The sequence below is a fragment of the Ambystoma mexicanum genome, chromosome 5q, assembly GCF_040938575.1.
Source record: "Ambystoma mexicanum isolate Mex_15411 chromosome 5q, UKY_AmexF1_1, whole genome shotgun sequence".
Lineage (NCBI taxonomy): Eukaryota > Metazoa > Chordata > Amphibia > Caudata > Ambystomatidae > Ambystoma > Ambystoma mexicanum.
The window spans coordinates 1090657676-1090680722 of record NC_090933.1 but is presented as its reverse complement, the minus strand read 5'-3'; the positions used below and the strand labels follow the sequence as shown (position 1 = coordinate 1090680722).

At 45.0% G+C, this 23047-nt stretch overlaps 1 protein-coding gene across 1 annotated transcript in view; it reads left to right on the top strand.

The window, feature by feature from the left end:
- The window catches only part of LOC138498350 (transient receptor potential cation channel subfamily A member 1-like), a 1354892-nt gene that overhangs the window by 848106 nt on the left and 483739 nt on the right, over positions 1 to 23047 (top strand). Inside the window, exon 12 of the mRNA XM_069622141.1 lies at positions 22179 to 22249. Coding sequence (XP_069478242.1) covers positions 22179 to 22249 — 71 coding nt within the window. The remainder of the gene's footprint in view (positions 1 to 22178; positions 22250 to 23047) is intronic.

Genomic DNA, 23047 nt, shown 5'->3' with positions numbered 1-23047 from the left:
TGGACTGTACGCCTATGATGGCCTAGTACACAAAGATCAATGTCCACACATCTCATTGGTTGATCGTGCACTGTTTATGGCATATGTGATATCATGTTGAACACCCTATCGACCCGCCACCCAAGTGAGCCCAACACACCCCCTCCACCCTCCTACCTCCCCCCCGAACACCAGTGTCCAAAGATGCTCATTGTCAGTGGGCAGTCGCTATTGCAAGCCCCCTCTGCGGGTATCAGGGGCACCCCTGCCTGTGGAGCGCAGGTTCCTCCCAGATCTACGTTGGGGGCTGCCCTGGACGGAACTTGCAACGGATGATGTGTCTGCCTGCTCACGTCCATGCATGTCCCTAAGGGTTTGCGAGAGCTCAGTGAGCACACGGCGCACTGCGGCAAGTTCGGCACATACGTCTTTGGACGTCGCATGCAGTTCCCCCCTCAGGCTCTCGGTGCTTCTCTCCATTTGGACTCTCAGGCTCTCGGTGCTACTCTCCATTTGTGCCCTTAGCGTCTCTGTACCTCTCTCCATTTCTGCCCTAAGTGTCTCAGTTGATGTTTCTATGTCTGCCTTAGTGCCCCCACATTCATCGGCATGGTCCTTGAGGAGCGTGGCCATTTGCTGCTGTTGCACGATTAACTGGTCGAGGGACTGTTGCCTCTGCTGGGCCATGGCCATTTGCGGGGGTGTCACAGAGGGGCTGTTGTCCTCATGTTGCCTTGCCACAGGGCTTGTGGGGGATGGCCAGTCGTCGTCTTGTGGGTGCCCCTGCGTGGTATCCTCATGTTGTACGGGATGGGACAGACAGGGGGATTGGGACAGGTCATGGATGGATCTGACTTCGACATCCCCGTCTTCGGTGTCCGAGCATGCTGCCATCAATGGGGTGTCACCTATGGTGCTGCTGCCACCAGAGGCAGTGCCTTCTGTGGCATCCATTGGGGGGACCTGTGGTGGTGGTGTTGTGGGCATGCTGGCTGCTGGGGTGCCTGTTGATGTTCCCTCCTCTGTGCTGCCACCTGATTTGTGCTGCTGCCGTGTCTTGATGCGTGCAGCTGAGGTGGAGGGTCTCTGGCCGTTGGTCTTGGCCCTCTTTGCAGGTGTGCTGGTAGGGGTGTCCTGAAGCTCGTCGTTTGGATCGGACCCTGTGGTGGAGTAAAGGAGGGCGAGGGTTATTGATGGGTCTGTGGGAATTGGAATGGCATTGTATCACATGCATTGGAGTGGTACCTGAGGGTGATTTGGGTCGGGGCCTTGGAGGTGCTTTCATTTGTGTCTGGAGTGAGGGTGCAGTTGTTTGGCAGCCTGCAGTTAGGGTGTGCCTGCTGCACGTGTAGTGCGTGTTTTAGGGGTTTTTAATTATTTATGTATTTATTGTGGGTTTTAACGTGCGCTATCAGGCCGATGTGTGTGGACGTTCTCCTGGACATGTGTTTCTGTTGCACTATGTGGACGCATGGTACTTCACATGGATGGACTGTGTGGATTTGGCATTGTTTTATTTGGGCCACCTACCTGAATCTTCGGATGTCTGCACTCCTTTCTCCATCCCTCCGACTCCCTCTATGCTCTCCATTCCGATGGTGGAGGCACAGATTTCTTCCCAGGGGGTCAACTTGATGGGTGATTCAGGGCCTCCCCCGGTGGCTGTGGCAATGTTGCGGTTGGCAGAGAGTATGCTGCGGACGCGTATCCGCAGGTCGTCCCATCGCTTGCGGCATTGCTGTGGGGTGCGGGGTGCGGTCCCCACCGCACTTACCCGCTGTGCCACCAGAGCCCATATGGCCTTCTTGTTTGCAAGTGCCGTTCTGGTCATTTGCGTGGAGAAGACGACGGCAGCATTCTCCTGGAGGGTCTCTGTTAGCACGGTGAGTTCCTCACGGGAGAAGTGGACCTGCCGCTTGCGGTCGCACGCTTTCTTCGCTACTTTTCCCATTTTTCTTGGTTTCGCTAGGGTGGATGACGGGTTGGGGTGTGTTTCAGGGTAGTGATTTTAGTGGTTGTGTGGTTTTAGTGGTTTTATAGGTGTACGGCGGTATGTTTCCCGTTCCGGGGCCATGTTTTAACTTCCGTTTCCGTATATTTCCGGTCACCGTACTTTCCGGTAGGCGCACACTGCGGTGACCGCTAAGAGGGGTGGCGGTATTGCACCTAGGGCACCGTACGGCGGCGGTGTGGGCCGTTTTGGGGTCATTTCCGCCATCGCGGACTTTGCACTTCCGCCATGGCGTGGTGCTCGTGCCCGATGGGTCGGAATGGGCCGCACTTTGCTCCTTCGTGCAATGGCGGAAACGCTATTTACGCTGTGGCGGTCCGGTCAGTCACTTTCCGCCAGGGTCGTAATGAGGGCCTTTGTGTTTTCAACTCCCTTTTGCCCTGTTAACCGCGCTTCTCGCGTTTGGCCAAAATGGGTGGCCTGGCTTCCAAAAGGGCCATGCCACGAGGTTCTTTGTCCTGTCCGTTGACCGTCTTGCCCCTTCACCTTCCCCCGGTAGAGCCGACCCGGGGCCATCCTTATTTGGGCATGTACTTTCCCGCGAAACACAGATGCTTTCGCAGGCTTCTACAGGCCTTGTGTGTGCCTCCAGGATGTGGGCTGGGATGTCTGGTCCCAATACACATCCTGGGTGCCAGAGATTCTAGTGTGTCTTGAATGCCTGGGACCACCGTCGTCCGTGATAGGTCCACGTATGGTGTGAGTGTTTTGTGAGCAGATCTCCCATTGGGTCCTCTCCCTTTTGGCGCGAAGGGAACTCTGGATAAGAGGAGGCTGGCAACACCACTACCATGTCGATCTCCTGAGTTCTGATGAACGACGGATACAGGAGCCAAGTATCCTGCAACTAAGAGGCTGAACTGCTGAAGGACTGCTCCTCTGCACTGCTGTCGCCCTGTGAGACCATTCTGCCTCTGATCGAACGAGAAGGCCTGTACTGGTACTTCGACCCTTTGGAATAGTGGGAACAACTATTCTCGGCATCTTCATCATCTCCTGCACGTAAGCCTTCGGAAGCGTCTCTGGGCCATCCAGTGGACTGACCAGCCTACCCAGGAGTCTTGCTCTGTCACCGCCGTCAGGTTGCTGCTGTATTCCGAGTCCTTGACACTCTCACACGATTCGTACACTTGGCATTCCCAGGTCTGAAGTGAGAAGTGTACATTGGGCTGAAATACACACAGCCGCTTCGTTGCCCTGCTGTGGTAACAATCTGTGCGGGTTCACTGCTTTGGGAGATCCTCAAATCTAACTTCTGCTGCCGCAGAATCTACATGATGCCGAGACGTCCCCTGCTCGTCTCTGAACCTGCCAGCACTGAAATTGACGCGGAGAAGCCTGGGTCTGCCTGCATCGGGGACCGGTGAGTAGCCACGCTAGGAACCGGTCGCCCTCCTCCAGTAGCCTGTAGCTTTTCCTCGCTGTGTTAAACAGCATGCCTTTTTCGCACTCGCGCTTTGCTTCTGACCACAAGTGGAGGCTGCGCTTGAGTAGCGGAGATCTGTTCGCCCTCCTTTGTTCACCACTCTGAACTGCCTGATTTCCTTGAAGAGACTCCCCTTGGCCCGTTGGCACCAGTGTGTGCAGGTACTTTTGAGCACAAGGCTCCACTCTTCGTAGGGCTCGGACTTCCTTCTAGTTAGGTGGCCTCTGAAGGCGAACTGGGTCTAACAATTACTTGCACTGCCTGTTTTCCTCCCCATCTAGGTGGTCTGCATATTTCGTGCTTCAAACTCTTTAGACCCTTCGGTAATTGTATATATATTGTATTTGATTGTGATGTGTTGGTTTACTTGAGTTTTTCCGTGATTCTTTACTATGGTCAATGTTACAGAGGCCTTGTAATAAATGTGTCTATATTTTTAATATAACACCTGCTTGGAGTAATTTGTAAGTGTCCTTGCTTTGTGTGCTCATTGCGGGCTTTCAGTCACCCTCACCCCTCTTGAGACCTAGTCTTGACCGCCGCCATCGCTACCCTGATTGGTCTGGCTTGTCCAGAGGTTACCCTGTTCCAAGAAACTAGGCTGGCCTTCTGAACTTCTGCCCTCCAGGACAAAGTTCAGAAATCCATCTTAACACGTACCTTATGCTAAATTATTTCTAGAGCGCTTAACATATGCATAAAAACAGAAATAATAAACATAGTTCGATACCCATTCACATAAAAGAACAAAAGCAGTACAATATTTTTTAAATCCTAGGCTAGCCCTTTTACAAAAAAATTAATTATTGTCATACAACACAGTATGCCATTACCAAACTATTTTGGAAAAACAAAAGTCATTACTTCCATCTGAAAGGTCAGCAAAGAGGGGTCTAATCGTAAAGCGACAGGAAGGCCATTCAAACACTCAAAGCAACATAAGAAACAACATGTTTCTGACTGAGTTGAAGAGTAGGTTTATAGGTCATGTAACCTAATTTAATCAAGGCCCGAGCCTCAAAAGAACGCCAATGCAAACATTTAAAAATAGGAGGCACCACATCAAATCCCCTAGCACCTGTAACAATGCTGACAGTGGAAAACCATTTTCAAGGGTCTCAAAGCTGTTTTGGTTACTTTTACTAGCAATGCATTTTAACTATTTATTTGAGAAAGGACCAAAAACTGAATTACGGACCGAAAAAGGTCAGCTGGATGGAAAGGTTTGATCCTGCATTGTAGCAAATGCTGATGGGATTTGTTTGCTATGTGTAACTGGAGAGACGGAAACGAACCTAACAGAAATTCATGTGAGTTAATGGATGCAGAGAAGAAGGGTGTGACTCTAACACCAGGCAATTGTAACCTGGTTTAGATCTGTCCTGAAAGCTGCCCATGACCAAATAACAAAAACTCAGTTGTTTTCATAGTTACATTTGCAATGGGCAGGACTTCCAGTGCTCTGAGGTGATTGAAATCATCCTTGGAGAGATAGATTTGAGTGTTGTCAGCATACTGATTAATGAAGATGCCACCTTCTGCAACCTGTGTATTTTGAAAATCATGTGTGATAGAATAGACACTAAGCACACCACATCACACCTGGATGGGGCAGAACTTGAGTGAGCAATCTGTGATATATATAAGTGAAGAATAGCCAAAACCACTCTAGGACCGCTCCGCTCCTGCCACACCTCTCCACTGGAAAGTTATGTCCGTAGTCCACTATGTCGAAAGGGCCAGAGAGATCCAGTAACACAAGCAGGCATGCACCATCAGCAACAGTAAGCAAGGGATTATCAGCTGTCACCTCGAGAGTGGCTCTCTCAGTGTCATGATTGTTGCGAGGCTCCAGCCTCCTCCGGCGCCCCCCCGAGCTCCTCTCCGCACAGAGTTAGACACACACATGCGTACGATTTGGGCTCCCCGGTCACTCTGTGGCGGCGGGAAAGCCCCTTTTATTTATACCACTCGTGGCGGAGTGAACGTCACTCCACCGTGTGTGTATGCCCTTAAAGGTGCAGCACCACAATCATTGGGTCTGAAACCTAATTGATATGTCCTGAGCAGACTCTTAAAAGCAGTGGTGTCGCTAGGAATCAAATTTAGGAGGGGCACAGAGGGGGCCAAAGGCAAATGTAGGGGGGTACAGACAAATGTAGGAGGAGAACATGGTCACTGCTCGTTTTAGGTGGGGGGAACAAGGGGGGGCGCAGGGTTTCAAAGGGGGGGGCCTGCCCCCCCAACCTCCTCTAGCGACGCCACTGCTTAAAAGTAATATAATTTTAGTTGCGTAGACAATCCTTTCTTGAGAATTTTACCTACAAAACTCGACACCGGTCTAAAATCACTCAACCCTTGAGTCAAGATTGGCAATACGTTCTTTCGCAGTGGTGTAATGATACTCGTTTTTAACTCTTTCTTAAAAATACTTTTTCAGAGTGACGAAATCACATTTTTGTGCATATGAGCTAGAGTCACAGGGGACAATTTCTAAATACATTTTCCAGGAACCAAATCATCAAAGTAAAATCATTTCATGGAGTAAAACTAGCACATATAAGATTTATTTCATCAATAAAAAATTGCTTAAATCTGTCACATAATTCTTCAGCATTTGCTAAAAACTACGTTTTAACTGGATCAATACACGTCTTTACTGCCTCAAACAGGTCTTTTGATTATCATCCTAAAAAATTGTATTTGATTAACACCCTGACTATGCATTTTCTACTGTGCTTTTCCTGTGAGCCCTACCTTTTTTAAAAAATGTTTCAGACAAATGGAATTCCGAGAGTTGCCCCAAATCAGTCCCCTCAGCTAAAATGAGAAACAATGTTTGTCCTCTTTGAATTTATAAGTTAAAACCGACGTGGGGTTTGAAACGCCGTTGTCAGGTTTGCAGGAATTACTCTTTACCACTGCACTAAATGACTTGATAAAAAATACCAGCAACTAAAGGTGAAATGTCTCATTTCGGTACTGCAAGTTCCAGTGAAAACATTTTTATTGGTTCTTGGAGTTTAAAACATACACACATTTTAACATTTTCAAAAACAATATTGGAGGAAAATATCCTCTGTTTGTTTTGTGTGTGTGTGTGTTGATTTTATGAAAGACAAATGATATTCGTCCTGTGCAATTTGGGTGAATATGCAAAGCCAATGTAATCAAATGTGCATAGCACACCTTAATATGCCATTTTCTGGCGACAGCACATCCCATTGCGTTTGTTCAAGAGGCCACCCACTTTAATTTCTAGGGCTTGAAGCCTGATCAAGATTAAAATTATAAGAGTGTCATCGGTTACCGAATTTTCTGTTTACATCATCTGTTGAAATGGGAAATACCTAGTGATTTTATAAAGCTATCCAATTATTTAAAAACGGGATCATTGAGATGTCTAGGAAGCACGGACCAAGATGGTTGTGCGATGCTGAGCTGCTTTCCACCCTGCAGTCATGACATGTAAAAAAGATTGTAGAACACCCTCATCATACATGGAACCACATTGGGAAGGTGGTCCCGCCACATCCCAGGTGAACCATTGAGAAAGTACTTGTTGTGAAGGGAAGTGAAGACAGACCACGCCCTCACACAAGGAGAGATGCTGCTCCAAGAAGCCCAGAGGCAGAGAAGCCGGCCGATGTAAATATACGCCGGTGGGGCACATAGAAAACACAGAGAGGCATGTCGAGCCTGCAGGCAAAGAGTGACATCCTGACAAGGCAGGAACACAAAATGAAAATGAGCTGGGTGAGGAGCTGGACTACATTGAGATGGTGAGAGGGGTGCAAGGGAGCTGGCACACAGCAGAAAGGCTGCTGCCTGGGTAAATGGACAAAAGAAGGTGAAGGCAACCACCAACATACCAGAGGGAAAATCGTGAGGCCCAGTATAAATGAAAGGAAACTGAGCCTCTGTGCAATTAACTGTGCTGAGCTGCGACTTGGGGTGCAGGCTGGTGAGAGAGGAGACAGAGAGCGCTAAATGTTGAAGTGTGCCAAAGAAATACAAACTCCAGTTCAAATGGACTTTTAAGCAAACCCTCCACGATAGATTGAAGAAAGTGTAGAAGAGGATCTATTTCTCCTGTGGATCTTGGAGCATCAATCTGAGGGGGAAACCAGGAACCAATAGTCACATTGCCCTCCATTAATGAGAATCATAATACATAAGCCTTGACATTATGTAAGAAGAGGAGTCTGTGGCGAGAGGAGAGGACAAGCCCGAGCCTGATGAGGTATTCAGGTCCTATAAAAAATTGGAAGGGACAACAACACACCAGAAATCAAATGAAATTAAAGCCCTTTGGTCACATATTGAATCCTCTATTTCAAAGCTATGAAGCAGAAGGTAGCAGACAGATTGAAGGCTAAGAAAATGATGAGCTTTCCACTGACCTAATGGAGTTGAGCTATGGGGCAAAACCTGAGGATCTGGACATGAGAGAAGCAGTGTTAGTCCTCAAAATAGATAATATTGAGGATAGATAGGGAAGGAACAAAGAACCTGAGGATCCTGGTCTGAAAAGAAATTAAAGGGGAAACCCCACAATAGGTGGAAAGAAAAGTGATGGGTATTATAAATGCCCGCTTCAAGGTGGCAGATGGAAAAGAGCTAAGCATGGACAGAACGAGGAGGAGGAGGAGAATCATTGAGAGGTACGAGGTCAACCCTGTGGTAAAGTGATACTTTTTCAAGGAAAAAATTAACATCCTAATAAAAGCCTGAATGAAGAAGGAGATTGACTTTGAACAGTTACTGATTCTCAAGATCTCTCTAGCCTGACCCTCAAGAAGAGAAGAGAATGCCGGGAGTAGACACTGTGGCTAAAGTGAGATGCCGCTGCTGCGAATATACATTTTCCATTTTTTAATATAAGGGAAAGGACTACTGGATCACTACCTCGGTAGAAGCATCTCAGGCTCCCCACCATATCTCAGAACAGGACTACATTAAGAAGTGAAAAATCAACACCAGAGGAGAGACAAGAACAGAAGGGGAGGGATGAAAAAAAAGATTACAGGGGAGAGAGCTAATTTATGAAGGTGAGATCTCCATCACTAGCAAAGGGATTGTGAAACTGAAAGTGGGATCCCGAAACATATGGGAAGAGATCAGTAAATTGCTGAAATGGGGTGCACGTGGAATATGTCAGTATTTGAGTAGTTGAGGGCCGCAATGATGAGAGCAATACATGCATGAGAGGATGAGTATGTAACGAGCAAGGGAGACATGGTTTCCCCAAAGGCCTAGGCCTCTATGGGTGTCTCATGGGTTCAGTTCATAGTACATTTTTCACAGGATGCAAGAGGGTGGGAGGGAGCGTGAAGGGAGCACCGCAGGAAGAAAAGTGGAGCAACCAAAGACTATCATCAGTATGAAAAAGAAAAAGACTTACTATTTAGAAATGGACTTTCCAATAAAGCATTTGGGAAAAACAAAAGAACAAGCAAAAGAGACGCAGGCGGGGTGTTTGTGTGTGGAGACAAAGAATGTGAAGGGGTTGAACTTGGACTCCCCCACCAAGAGTAAGAGATCTTTGCTCTCGAGAGACTTCAGACAGAAACATTTGTATATCTTATTTTTACAGGAGACTAGACTGTAGAGAGTGTAGGAACGACACACCTACAGAGGATAAGTAGGTCAAGTTTGTTTGGGCCCCAAGTGTGAGAGTGTTAGAAAGGATGAGTGGACATCTTATTTCACTAATCAGTCCAACTACACAAAACATTACACAGATATAAGAAAAAGATAGTACACAAAGTGCATAGCAGCGATAGGATATTGTAGAGGTATATAGGTTGAAAAAACACATTAAACACAATACCATAGACATGTTAAAAACAGTATGATAAAAAAATGTTAACAACAATACCAGAAACATTTTAAAAATAACAGAACATTTATAAAAAAAATACCAGAAAAACGTTTTTGTAACACATTATAAATATATACATTGACAGGTATCTGTTGGATTGACATGTCAGTCTTTCATCATAGATTTTACGCTTCTATTGCCGTCTCTTCAAGATCGGGGGTGCGGTATGAGGGCCCACTGAACATCAGAAAGGTGAATCCAATACCGCAGCTACCAAACCTTTGCCGCAAGGGGAGTGGCATAGACAAGGGCCGTTGTACTTGGGCTCGCTCCACCTTTGGACATTTTTGACAAACATTTCATCTGCGGGCAGCTGGAGAGGAGGTGATATCACTGGATCAAATTAAGTACTGGTTGTATCTTCAGACCGCAGTGCTGCTATCTAATGAGAGATACATTGTATTGCTCTAGTTAAGGTAGAAAGATAATCTCTGAACTCAACCCCCAATATCCTCACCTAATTAAATTCCCACCCCTCTCCTCTTCACTTCCGCGGATGCGTAGAACTGCTGTGGGAAGCGCTTACATCTCATAATCCTTTCATCCGCAGCCGCCAAGTGCATTTTCTGAAGGAAAATTATAGACGCTTTCATTTCTGTTAATTGTCTCAATGTAGACTTGCACTTGGAAGGAGAGTTGAGGCCCTGAATATTCAGGGTTAGAAAAGTTATATATCCACCATACCGGCCTCCAGGTCTCTCCCATCAGCAGGTGCCCCTCAGGTGCCGTGCGCATTAAGTGCTCCATCCCAATTGATCTGTGCCACAAACCACAACTGTAACTTCAACAAAATCAAACCCCCCCCAAACAACCCTCCTCCTGTGTCAGCCCCCCCCCCCAAATTGCCATGACACCACCCCTGGGACCATATAAGCACGCCAGGCATCATAGGGACAAAAACCAGTGCCCCCTACACCTCCACTCCCCCACCACCCAGCAGACTAGTCATAGAAACTTGTGAGCAACATGCCTCCACCAGGCCTTCCTTCCAACAATGACCCCAACAGTGCCCACCCACCCCCGCCAAACTTCCTTCCTAGGAGTCTGTATGTCCTTACCCCCATCCGCCTCCCCGCAACCCCCTCTGACAACTCTTCCCCCCATGAACTCAGTAGCCTCCTCTTCCTTGGTGATGTAGCAGGCTTTCCCACCATATTCAAACTGCAAACCAAAGGGGAAGGTCCCGCAGTAGCTCACCCCCTTATCCCACAACCATCCTCAAGCATTTCCTCTGCTGCAGCGTTGCTTGGGCTAGATCCTGATAAATGCTTATGGAGGTTTCCCGAAACCTTATCACATCATACTGACGTACTGCTCCCATAATTCTTTCTTTCGTATTGAACAAATGGACTTTGGTGAGTACGTCCAGTAGCAGGTTCTTCTGCTGCTGAAATGCTGTATACACTCAGAGCGTGTGGTCCTCGAGTATCTCCTCATTGTCTGCTGCCTTAAGTACTTGCCTGAACAATGCTTGCACGTACTCTTCCAGGTCTTCATCAGAGGTGAACTTGGGGGTTCCGTGTAGCCGGTTCTTATTTTACCTCAGGACTTATCCTCAGCATCCACCTGCTTATCCAACACCCATTTCAGTTGTCGCTCCAGCTCTGCCATTCGTTTCTAGGTTGTCTCCTGCTCATAGCCCTGGTCGCAAAGGGTAGATTCCACATCCTCCACCCTCTTCTCTATGGTGCCCACATGTTTGCTTAACTCCTAAATAGACTTTGAAAGTTTTGTCACACTGTCCTGGATTTCCTTTTTAATTTCGGCTAACAACAATTGCAGGTTAGACAGATGCATGGGGGTTCCTCAGAGTCAGACTGCGTTGAAGCCGTAAAGTGAATCGGAGCCACTGGCACAACCTGGTTTTTCATGGGTATATCAGTACCCTGCAGTAGCGCCTTGATATCCCCCCCAGCAGCCCTCTTGGAGAGAGGGTGGGTGGGCGGCCCCTTCACATGTGTATATATGCAGGTATAGCCGTGCAGCTGAGGCCATCTCTGGCAATATTCCTCCGGTGCCTGTCACGGTGGCCTCTGGACTATTCATGACCACTCGTGCTCTAGGCCGGGCCTCGCTAGTGAGGACCCTGCAGATCCGCACAGGGTCCATGCTGGGACCGGGCACCATTTATCTGCTCTCGATCCCCCTGTGAATTGAGCCACACTAGTGCAATTCCAGTGCTGTTTCTCGCAATAACAGGCTCCTCTATCCCAGAACGTGGTCCCTCACCACGCATTCAGTCACTTAGAATCGCTGCAGAGGCTTGTTTCCTCACTACCATCAGAACCGAAGCCAGGGTTCCAGTGATCAGCCTGCTCCTTTGCCACCTCACGCTCTCTCTCCAGCCTGTTCTCCCTTGGTCACTGCTCCTGTCACCTGTCAGCCGCATACAGTCAGGACGGCTTCGCCAGGTCTCTGATGGGGGTCATGCAGGTCCACGCCTCCTTCAATGCTGCGGCTGCTGTCAATGCCGCTGGGCAGTCTGAGGGACCTCGACGCCATCACCACAGTGGCCAACTTCCTTGCAGGTTATTTATCACCTGTAGCTGCCCGCTGCACAGGTGCGCACCAGCCCTTCACCACTCCTTCCCAGATCCGCTGTATACGGCCTGGGCTGCCATCGTTTTTAGCCCTCGGACCTCCAGCGCCAGTGACAGCTCAATGTTGCCTCAGCTGGGGTCACCACCACATCCCTAGGTGCTCCACATGATCGGGACCCCACCACGGCAGCCAAAAACTCTGGCTGCCCCCTAGATGGCAGAAGGGTAGAGGGTAACTGGCAGTGGAGCACGAAACTCACCCAGGACACTTTGGCTTGTGTCCTCAGCCGGTCACGTCCTCAAGACACTAAAGGTGATGGAGCTATCAAGGAATGGTGGAGAGGATCCTGTCCTACTTTCATTAGATGCTGAGAAGTCTTTCAATTGAGTAGATTGGACTTTCTTGCTCACCGTTTTTTTACATCTGGGTTTTGGGAACCATATTCTACAAGGGATTAGGGCACTGTACTCTAACCCCAAGGCACAAGTAATTGTTTATGGGAAATAAATCATAATTGTTTAGATTGGAGAGAGGGACTAGGCAGGAATGTCCCCTGTATCTCATGTTTGTGCTGAAATTGGAGCTCTGTCAGCTTCTATTAGACTGAACCCATTAATTAAGCAATATAACCTGAGCAGGTGGGGCATTACTGATCAGGTAGTGCATCAGGGCATAGGTTAGAAGCCTGAGAGAAGCAAGGGCCTTAACTGTGGCCCTGGGCATTACCAGACAGGTAATGTCCCCCTGCTCGGAGCTTATATTGCTATTAGTACACCGCACCTTGTACCAGGGTACCAATAGTGTATTTTTCTCAAGTTGAGAAACGGTATGTTAACGGTTTCTCAACTGGAGAAAAAACAAGAAAACAAATGGCCGCAATTGATCCGGGAGGAGGGAACTATACGTAGTGGGTTTATGTTCAATACATCAATTTCAAATGAATCGAAATGCATGTAACATTTTAACGTTACAAAAAAATGCCTCTGTAAGAGGATTCAATCCAGCACTACAGCTAAGTCAATGCCTAGTCTGGGGTACTGAATGGAAACCCTTATTGATATATCCTTATGTCCAGTTCATGAGTTCTGGATGACTACCCCTATATAACACCCCTCTCTTGGAACCCCCCTGACCCCACTGAGCCAAGAAGTAGTTCTGTTTTGCAAGTTTAAACGGTTTATTTGAGAATATAAACGATATATATATATCACACTTTATAATAAATTAATAATTAATATCACACTTCAGAACATTAGCAGTTAACAACAATGGCTAATGTTCTACTAATAAACGGATTTGATTACCCAGGAGTAGTATAAAGGATGAGGTAGCACGCTTGGGAATAGGAACAGAAGAATAAGGTGGTAGAGAATGCTTTATCTAGTTTCAGATGGATGCAATGTTGAATGAAAATGCAATACAGAAAATACTCAATATGATTTCAACAAAACAATGTAATCACTTTTCTCTGGCAATCCACTCCCCCCCTTATGCAATGTAAGGAAATGAAGAGGAGAGCACACAGTTCTTAGAAATGCAATCAAATGTACTTCAGTTCACCCCAGCAAGCTTAGACTACAGAAGTTTGAAACACAGGCCCAAAATGCTTTTATATGTGCTGGCAATGAAGTGAGGAATATGCTGAAAATGGTTTTAATTCCCTTTAGGAGGTTCAGGGTGAGTGAAATATACTTGGTATGAGTTCAGGCTCACTTTAGCAAGGATCTAGGAGTAACTAGCAGGTTAAACAAATTTTTGGCAAAGGAAAGCAAGGAAGCTGCTGTTTTCACACGTGGCTGGATTTTTAACCAAATCGCGAATCGCGGAAAAATTCGCGAATGCGTGAATCACGATTACGGCAAAGGTATAAGTCGGTTCTAAGCTTGTTGAAAAGCTGAGATTCTAAGCTTTCAGAGGAAAGTTAAACCAAGTTCCTAGCCCAAACGGTTCCAGAGATACGGACGATTAAATAAAGGTAGTTTTTCGGATTTGAAATTTTAAAAGTTCAAAGCGACAGGTTACAGCTTGCAGCTAGAAAATGACAGGTGACAGTTCTACTTAGGTTAAATAGATTGAATTATATTATATTAAACTAAGGGATAGGTTCTGAGTTTTGCTGAGTACTCACAAGAGATTTTGGACAGGAAGGCGACTTTGTCACGGATCCGGTCACTGCGCACAGCACTTCACAGCGATCTGGTCTCCAGTTCCGAGTACAGCTCTGCTTTCTGGGTCACCGGCACTCTGGTTCTGCTAACAGCGGTCTGGGTCACTCTGGATCTCTGGCCTCTGGTTCTGGATACTGCTCTGCTTTCTCTGGGTACAGCACTGCTTCTGGATCTTTCTGGCACAGGGTTTCAGGCCAGAATCAACACCTGGGTCCGGCTGTGAATAGTCTGCAAATGATTTTTGGGCCTGCTGACAAATACTTTTGCTTGCAGTGGGCCTTCCTGGTTCAAAGTTCTGTAGTCTCTGTTTAGTTTGGAAGTCTAAGTGTAGGATCTCTGGATGTGAAGTCGTCGGTCAGCATGCTCCGCAGCAAATGGAATTGAATCTCTCTACCTGTCCCAGCAGTCTCTTTTTATGTGTTTTGAAAATGGGTGTGTGCCTGGTCAAGCTTTCCGCACTGCTTTGATTGGGGGAAGGAAATGTGTGTCATGGTGATGCTGTAGGTTTTATGGGTCAGAGGATCCTCCCCTGGTCAGTTTGCCCACAAATCTATATTTGACCTAAAGACATATTTCATAGATACACAGTGGTTCGAAATTACATGCACCCATCACGTATCACATGAGGTATGCTCTGTTCAAACTCTGATGTTTCTAAGAGCTTGCATTCAGAAACGGCAACATTTTGCGTTTTTCAACTGGTTTTGCAATATTGGTTCTTCATTAAAAATTATACACATATACACGGCCTGTCCATACATACTCCAGTAAATTCCCATGTCTCTAGCTTAAACACAGAGTCTGTAGTATACATAAATAGCGGGGTTTTGGCCCAGAACATCACACAAATTCCCAACGCGTCTTAAAACGTGCACAGAAAAATCACAAGAATTATGGTATCATTTAAATAATTTTGACAAGTCCGCACCATGAGTTATACATCTTTCTTAAAATCATATTCTGGCCAACAGGGGTGTGTCTTCCCAGGTCACATGGTGGAGAAACCAGTTTATCCAGTTTCTGCCAAGCTCAGAGACCCTGCCCCTCCCAGCTTCTGCCAAGAGGAAGCTATTTTACGGTCCCCCTAATAAACCATCTGCTTGAGTCAAGGCAGGGCTTTGTTCAAAAGGAAGCCATTTACGACCACCCTAATAAACCCTCTGCCTGGGTCCTTTGTTTAGTCTCTAGCAGTCCCTTGGTAATTCAATCAGAGAGGGGTAACCTCCCCTCAGAATGCAGCCAGGCCTGAGAACTGCTGTGGATCCAGTTTCACTCCAATTGGGGGGAAGTTGTCAGGCAGAATTCAGTTCCTTAAGCCAGGCCCCAGCTAATGTCACTTTTAGTTACCCAGTTTTCTGCATTCAAATAAAACTAACAATTTTTACACATGCAGCTAGAATGCTGATTCTAAGTTCAAACCTATGACATTTTAACAGTGACAAACTATGTGGCAGTCACAAGTCTGTCACTCCTAACTTTACATTGTATCCACCTCTTAGTAAGTCTTTCTTTGGCCTGCTTTGGGTTCATTTATTCAGTTTTACACAAATGTCTGGTGTTATTTTAAAACGCCGGCTTTCTGATAGTGGTGAGTACTGGTAATGCAACCATTTTTGGGATTTAAGAAAATGAATTCCCCACAGTTCTAGGTTGCTTTTGGCAATCAGCATTGCCATTCCCTATGGTTTCAGGCTACTGTGTGGGTAGCCCAATGGTGGTTTTAGGCAGTGCCCTCCTGTGCTCAAAACATAGGCAAAAACGGGTGGCAGCCTATTCTTCATGCATTTCCCTGTGCATTTTCTGGGAAGCTCTGGCCATCATGATGTTTTCAATGCCAGTAATGCACAGTTTTTTTTTGGGTAGGGCTCGGATGCATGGGTAAAAACATCCCACACCTCGAAATGCAGTTTTTTACATTTAAAGGTGCAATTCCATCGAAACCAGTCCATCGAATTTTTGAATGGACAAGTTTAGATGGATGTGCACTTTTAAATGTAAAAAACAGCATTTCGAGGCTTTTTTTGTAACGTTAATATTTTACATGGAGCTGTCCAGTGCTGAAATCTTCAAAGGATTTTAGCACTGGCCAGCTTAAAATAAAGTGATTTTTTTTGGAGGGGGGTCCCCTCCAAACCCCCAGCTCCCAAACCCCACCTAACCATACCCCTAACCCAACTCAAATCCTAAAACTAATTCTAACCCTTGCCCTACACCTTAACCTAACCCTAATTCTAACCCTTGCCCTGCCCCTTACCCTAACCCTAAATCTACCCCTTGCCCTACCCCTTACACTAAACCTAACCCTAAGTCTACCCCTTACCCTAACCCTTAACATTGCCCTACCCCATACCCTAACCCTGATTTTAAAATAAAAAAAATCCATCCAATTTCTATCGAATTATATTCAATGAAAAGGCATTTCGATGGAAATGCGTTTCGTTGGATAGAATTCGATGAAAAGGTCTTAGATCCCTTGGATTTCGATGAAAAGACCAGATACCTACGTAGTGCCTTCTCCCTTTCCTTGGCGCCCGTTCATGAGTTGGAAACGCACAAGGAACACTACTGGCCCCAATGCTGGCATGGGACAATGAAGCGCATAGGGGCACCTCCTATTAGAGATGATATAATGGACCCTTTAAGATTCCAGGGTTGGTTTCAAGGTGGATTAGAGAGTGTTGGACAATTATGGCAGGGTGGTCATTTCATTTGTCTACTGGAATTAGGAGAATTAAAAGTAGTAAAGTTGTCTAATAAAAGGGTGTTTCTTTTGGCCCTGAAATGGGTGGGTCACATAAAGAGGGAACTTACTCCTTTTGAAAAAGTATTAGACACTCATATGGGCTCACAACTTGCTAGCGCCTTTTCAGTCAGGGTATCGACCTGGATGCAGTACTCAGATGGCAGCATTGCAGATGATTGATGATGTTTTTTTAGAGTGCTTGATGATGGAGGCTTGTGTGTATTACTTGATTTATCATCCACATTCGATACAGTCGATCATGAGGTTCATTTGAAGATTCTGTCCCACGGAATCGGGATCAAAGTTATAGTTCTTGCCTGGTTCCGGTCTTTTCTAAAGTCAAGAGTGCAGACGGTGGTTATGGGCCAAGCCTGCTCTGACTCTTTTCCAGCTACTCTCGGGGTTCCTCAAGGCTCAATTTTATCACCCATGCCTTTTAATTTATATATGGAAACACTGGCCTTCTTAATAGAGAAACACAGAGTATCCATGCATCAGTACACTGAGGTTACACGGTTGTATTTGAGGGTCTCTTCGCACAGTGACTTGTAGCAGCTTCATAAATTGTCTTCTGAATATAGAAACATGGTTGGCTTCTCATTTCCTGAAGCTGAATACAAACACACCCGAATTCCTTTCATTTTATCGCTTCCACTGTCCGTTTTTCTTGTGTAAATGAGACTAAAATCACCTCTATTGAATTTTTGAACTCGGCCAAAACTATGGGGTTTATGTTAAACTCCAGTCTGTCTCTCATCCCACATGTTAATATGATGGTCAAATCCACTAATTTCCATCTCCCGGCTCAAAGATCTGTGTGACACTTTGTGTCAGATGTTTACTTTTGGTTACTAGTGCAGTCTTTGGTCCTGTTTCGTCTTGGCTTGGGAACCTCTGTTCTGATTAGTCTCCCTCAATTTTCCCTGGGACCATTGACGATTGTTTTCCATGCTGCAGTTGGAATGGTCCCTGGTACCAGGAAATTCGATCAGATTACCTCTATCTTAATTTCTCATCACTGAATACCTTTAAACTCTCAGATTCTGCGTATATTAGTTGGCATTACTCGTAAAGCAGTTAATTTAAACACACCCTCTCACATGGAAAATAAATTGAAGATATCTAGAGCCTAGCATTCGCAGCCTAGTGTCTTTTCATTTGGAAGGCCCTAAATTAAGATGTGTTTCTTCAATGAAAAGATCCTTTTCTGGTTCTGCTGTATCCTGCTGGAATGATCTTCCTCCCAACTTGCATCACAGATTCAGGAAATCCTTGAAAGCCTGGCTGTGGAATTCTGTTTTTAAGTAAATTCTATGTTTTTATACTTTCACATTTATATTTATGACTTTAGACAATGTATTTGTTCTTATAACTATTTATGTATGTTTTACCTTGTACAGTGCTTAGTTGTATCCCATGCATTGTTTGCGCTTTATACACATTTTAAATAACTAAATAAAAAGCCTTACTTACACTTCTATATTGAAATCTGATCTTGTTGAAAGTAAGACAGGACATCGGAGCAAGGAAAAGGTGGGATGATGGTCTAAGACAAATGGTGGTCTTTTTGTATGAAAGCTTACAAGACATTGATATTGTGTCAATATAAGATGCACGGTTTGAAACTCTTACATAGATGCCAATTTGGTCCCATAGGCCTGTCTAGAATGTTTCCCCAATACAAACCCAAAGAGCTGGAGAACCTACAAGGAAACAGGGTCATATTGGCATGTGTGGTGGGCATGTGATAGAATTCAGCTTTATTGGAAGGCAGTACTGTGCGGGATCAGTGAACTGGAGGAAATCTCCACGGAAATGGATCCTGTTCTGATACTCTTTGGTATACAGAGAGATGAAAATTAGAGAGGACTACCTCATATGACCCATTTCCTGTAGTAGTAGCAGTTTATTTATCAAGCACAAAAGCAATTACCGGTAAAACTAGTTTCAGGGCACCAATTACTTGCTTCTAGTGCCCGTGAAGTATTACATTGGAAAAAAGAAAACTCACCTACAGAGAAAGAATTAGTCCTTACAGTTTGGGCAATCTATCATATGTAAAAACTAACAGCCATGCTCTATGATTCGCAAACTAACATTGAGGCGGAATGGTTATCCCTTGTACAGAAAAATCGGAAGTCAGGAATATAATGTCTGTAACAATGTCATGTATATGTTTCTAGAAAAGGTACACGTTCTCGAACAGGTTCTGTAGACAGACATGATTACACTCTCATCAATTGTTAAAAATCAATGATCCTGTAGGTTGCTGTTCGGATTCACTTAGTGCTTGATGTGCTTTGCATCCTGAAGTAAACTGCTCTGACAATGGGCACGTGTGGCTGGCTGACATACCCCAGAGCAGACGTTGGGGATTGTGGGGGGGACGACGAGAGTTGGTATGCTGCTACATACTGGGACCTTCTGTGCTCTCCCCCAGTGGTCGAAGTGGGCAGGAGCGGTTGGGAGCGAAGCTCCTCTGCTTTAAAAACAACAAACATTTACTGTCCCTATTCTGTTCCTATATCTTTATTTTAATTTTAAAAAGAAAATGTTCTGGAATGGTTTGGGTTTAAGTGTAGGAAGAAGTTGAAACTTGCACTTCATTGCAGTGCACTGAACATTCCCTTAAAGTGCAGGTGTGTTTGTTTGGGGGTTTGGATTTTGCGCATGGGAGGGGCCGTGGCAATGGGTTTTGTGGGTTCACAGGGGGAAGGACAGTAGGGCACATAGTTCCACTATGCTTTTTCGTAAACTTCGACCACTGCTCTCTCCTCACCTGTCACCTCACCATGGCGTGGTGCAGTTAATTGTGGTGCATTGTGGTGCAAACATCTAGGAAACCGTGCATCCTAGTGCCTTGAAATGTGGTTTTCAAGGTCCCAAAGGGATCTCGAGTTTTGTTCCTCATGTCGGAACCAGTCCTTCTACGACCACATTGATGTTTCGCCGGTTTCAGGCAACTGTCTCATGTGTGAAGGTGCTGTAATCCCGGGAAAGTAGTGAGTTGTCGAAATGTCATGTAGCCAGTAACGTCCAGAGGGCCCTAACAGGTAACTTTGCAAAATTTCCTGCAGATTGGTGAAACGGTGTGGAATTGTTCAAGGAACAACGCCTCGCCAAGTCACAAACCCAAAAACAAATTTTGACTTGTGCTGAAATCCGGGCAAAGGGGTGGGGTGAACACATGTCATGTAGCCAGTACTGTCCGGAAGGTCCTAACAGGTAACTATGCAAAATTTGATGCAGAATGGTGAAGTGGTGTGGAATTGTTCAAGGAACAATGCTTTTCCACAAATCCAACCACCCACACATTTACTTTTATAAATATAGAAGATAGATATAGGGAAAGTTAACGAATTTGTGGAATAGATATGAAAGGGTCCATCTGCCCCCCTGGTAGTGAAAGTCCTGTTAACTGTATGCTAACGTGGGATGGTGAGGGTAAACTGTAGCATGCTCTTCAGCTCCCTGAGAAGGGTAGTCTGAGGGTGGAATGGGGGGTAGATTTAAACTAGAATTTTGTTGTTTGATTATGTGATAAATGGTATGTCTTTTTGTTTCTTAAAAAAACAATAAATACATGTTGTGGTAAAAATAACAAGATCATAGATAGATGTTACTTAATTGATGCTGGAACACACAGGGGCAAATGACCTTCCAGATCTTCGATGATGATAAAGCAAACCATGGATATTGTATCTTTGAAATCTTTTTCTGACCTTGACACAAAATAATTTTAGAGGACATAGACAAAGGAGCTATACAATGAATAGTCCAAGCTTAAAAAGAAAAATGTAGAGCAATCTAAAATGAAGGCTTCAGAACTGATATATTTTCTGGTCAGCTAAAATACATTAAAATTATGAATACTCAAAACTCACAAAATGAATATCCCCTCATCCCGAATCACCTGTTTTACCCTTGATTGCCCGTCCTTATTTGACACAACGATGGAAAGACACACCCTAGTGACACAACTTTAAATGAACAACTCGCAACAGAAAACAGTCAAGTGACACTGTCAGTCAGTGCTTTCCAAAGCACAAAATTAAGTCAAAGAGGATGGCGGACGGGAATCGAAGAAGAGTGACAGAGTGGTACTAAGGCCAAGGAAACAATGGGGACATGGCAAGCTGGTAATCCACTGGTCCATACCACCATATTAAGAATATATTTTCCACCCATTGCACATGTTTGACTGTCTAAGTGAACTATGCAATGCCATCAATGATTATTGCACGTCACAGCTTAGCTTGCAATGCTCTTCTTGATGACATTCTTTTTGTCATGTCAGTGGCAACTGCTGTCTGATGTCTGTTGTGTGTGTGACAAAATCCCGTCCCTAGCCTTGGGGACCGACAGTGGGGTGGACAAAAGGACCTGAGGCCATCGGGAGCTAGTGGATGCTGGACTCACAGTAGTATGATACATGGAATTTAGGGGTGGATAAAGTTGTTTTAGAGCTTTGTATGACGAGATATCTCTTAAGAAATATTTTGAAAATTGCAGTTGGCATGGATTAACAGTGCTGAATTAGCCCACTTCAACTCCCTAAAACATCAGCCCAACCCATATGCCCAACCCAGCTTTCAGTTCCATTTAACCATAAGCCCAAATAACAAACACTCTTAACTGGTTCAACGTCCACCACCCTAGGTATCACACCAATTGGGCACACCCACTTTCCCCAACTTCAGACCATTGACCCAGTCCACTTATCTACTATTTCAAAGAAGTTGGACACTCTAGAAGAACTGTCAGCCAGACTTCTGGCATGCCAATAAATGTGCATGTCCTCTGCATATGCGGTATTGCTGTACCCAGTTCAGGTATAAAGGGAAACAATTTCCTTGTAGGATAAAGCAATCCAGGTGAACTAGGTTTCGTTTCAACTTGTTTAGATTCATTCACTATGCACAATTAATAGAACCTCCTGATGGCTATGCCTGAACCTTTAGCAGGCAATGGCAAACAGTAGTGTGGGGGAACATGGCCCGTGGTATCAAAGATGACAAAGCATTAGAGATAGGTATGGTATTTTATTTATCAAGAGCAAACATTTAAGTAAAGCATGTACTGGTGCAAATAATAGATATGTAAGGAAAGCGAAGATAACAGATTTGTCAAACGTCGTCCTACATTTACAATAACCTATATTTTACCCTACAAATTTACAAGTTACCACATTGCCAGCAGTCCGTTAGCTCCCACATCCGATTCTGTATGAAGAATTAACGGGCTTTCGATGTTCGCTTGTTGGTTTATTAAAATGCTTAATAAAAAGAAAGTAAAAAAAAAATACGGAAGACATATTGTAGTAAATCTTGAATGTGTTTCATTGGTACTTTTTGTAAGATAAAATGTGTTTCATAGTAAGTACGGAAAATCCAGTTTCATGTTATCATGTTTCATGTTTTTCCAAGGAAAAAGAATATCTCCAAAAAAGGATACTTGATTTAAAACAGTCACGCCTAGCTTACCTGAAGGATCTCTGGTAGGATCATCTAGTAAACATAAAAAAAAATGTCAGTACTAAATGTGCAAAGTTTTGCTTTTCATTATTAGTTTACAATATTTGAATGACTATTTTCTGTTATGCACGCTACAAAATTAATTGTCTCTAAGTTGTTATTTCCCATATCAATACTAACCATTTATTAATAAGCACTGCCAGTATTAAAACGAAGAACGTGCAAGTTGCCAATTAAACAACACGGCTACATTTGACTGTATGCAGGATCTCCCAGTCTGATAGGTCAGATGGACTGCATCCATGCGACATTCACACCGCCAAAGGCCCAGGAGCAAGTGTGCAAAGTTGGCAGGTGCAGGACAGCACAACCATCCAAATAGTATGTGATTCCAATTGGCAGTTTGCATGTCTGTGTCAGAATTTCTGCATAAATGCACAACTCAGTTATTTATCAAAGAGAACCAAGTGACACGTCAGACCAAGGTAAGTAAAATACCAGCTGAAAAAAAGTACTGATATGCATGAAACTCAGCAAATGGGTGATCTAACCACATGAGCTGATCTGGCCTTGTGGTTATGGCTCGGAGAAGCACAAGTGATCCCACACTAACATTCCTCTGGAATGTTACTAAACATGGGCCTTCTCTGATATTCCACCACTCCATTTTGCACAGGACTACCGGCGCCCAGAGAACCCCTGACTCAAGATCATTGTCACAGCAGCCCAGTAGTGCGATAACACAACACATATCTATAAGCAGAAAAATATAGAAAAGATGTATGCGGAACTGAAGCACTCGTTTGGGTTGCCTTGCTCGG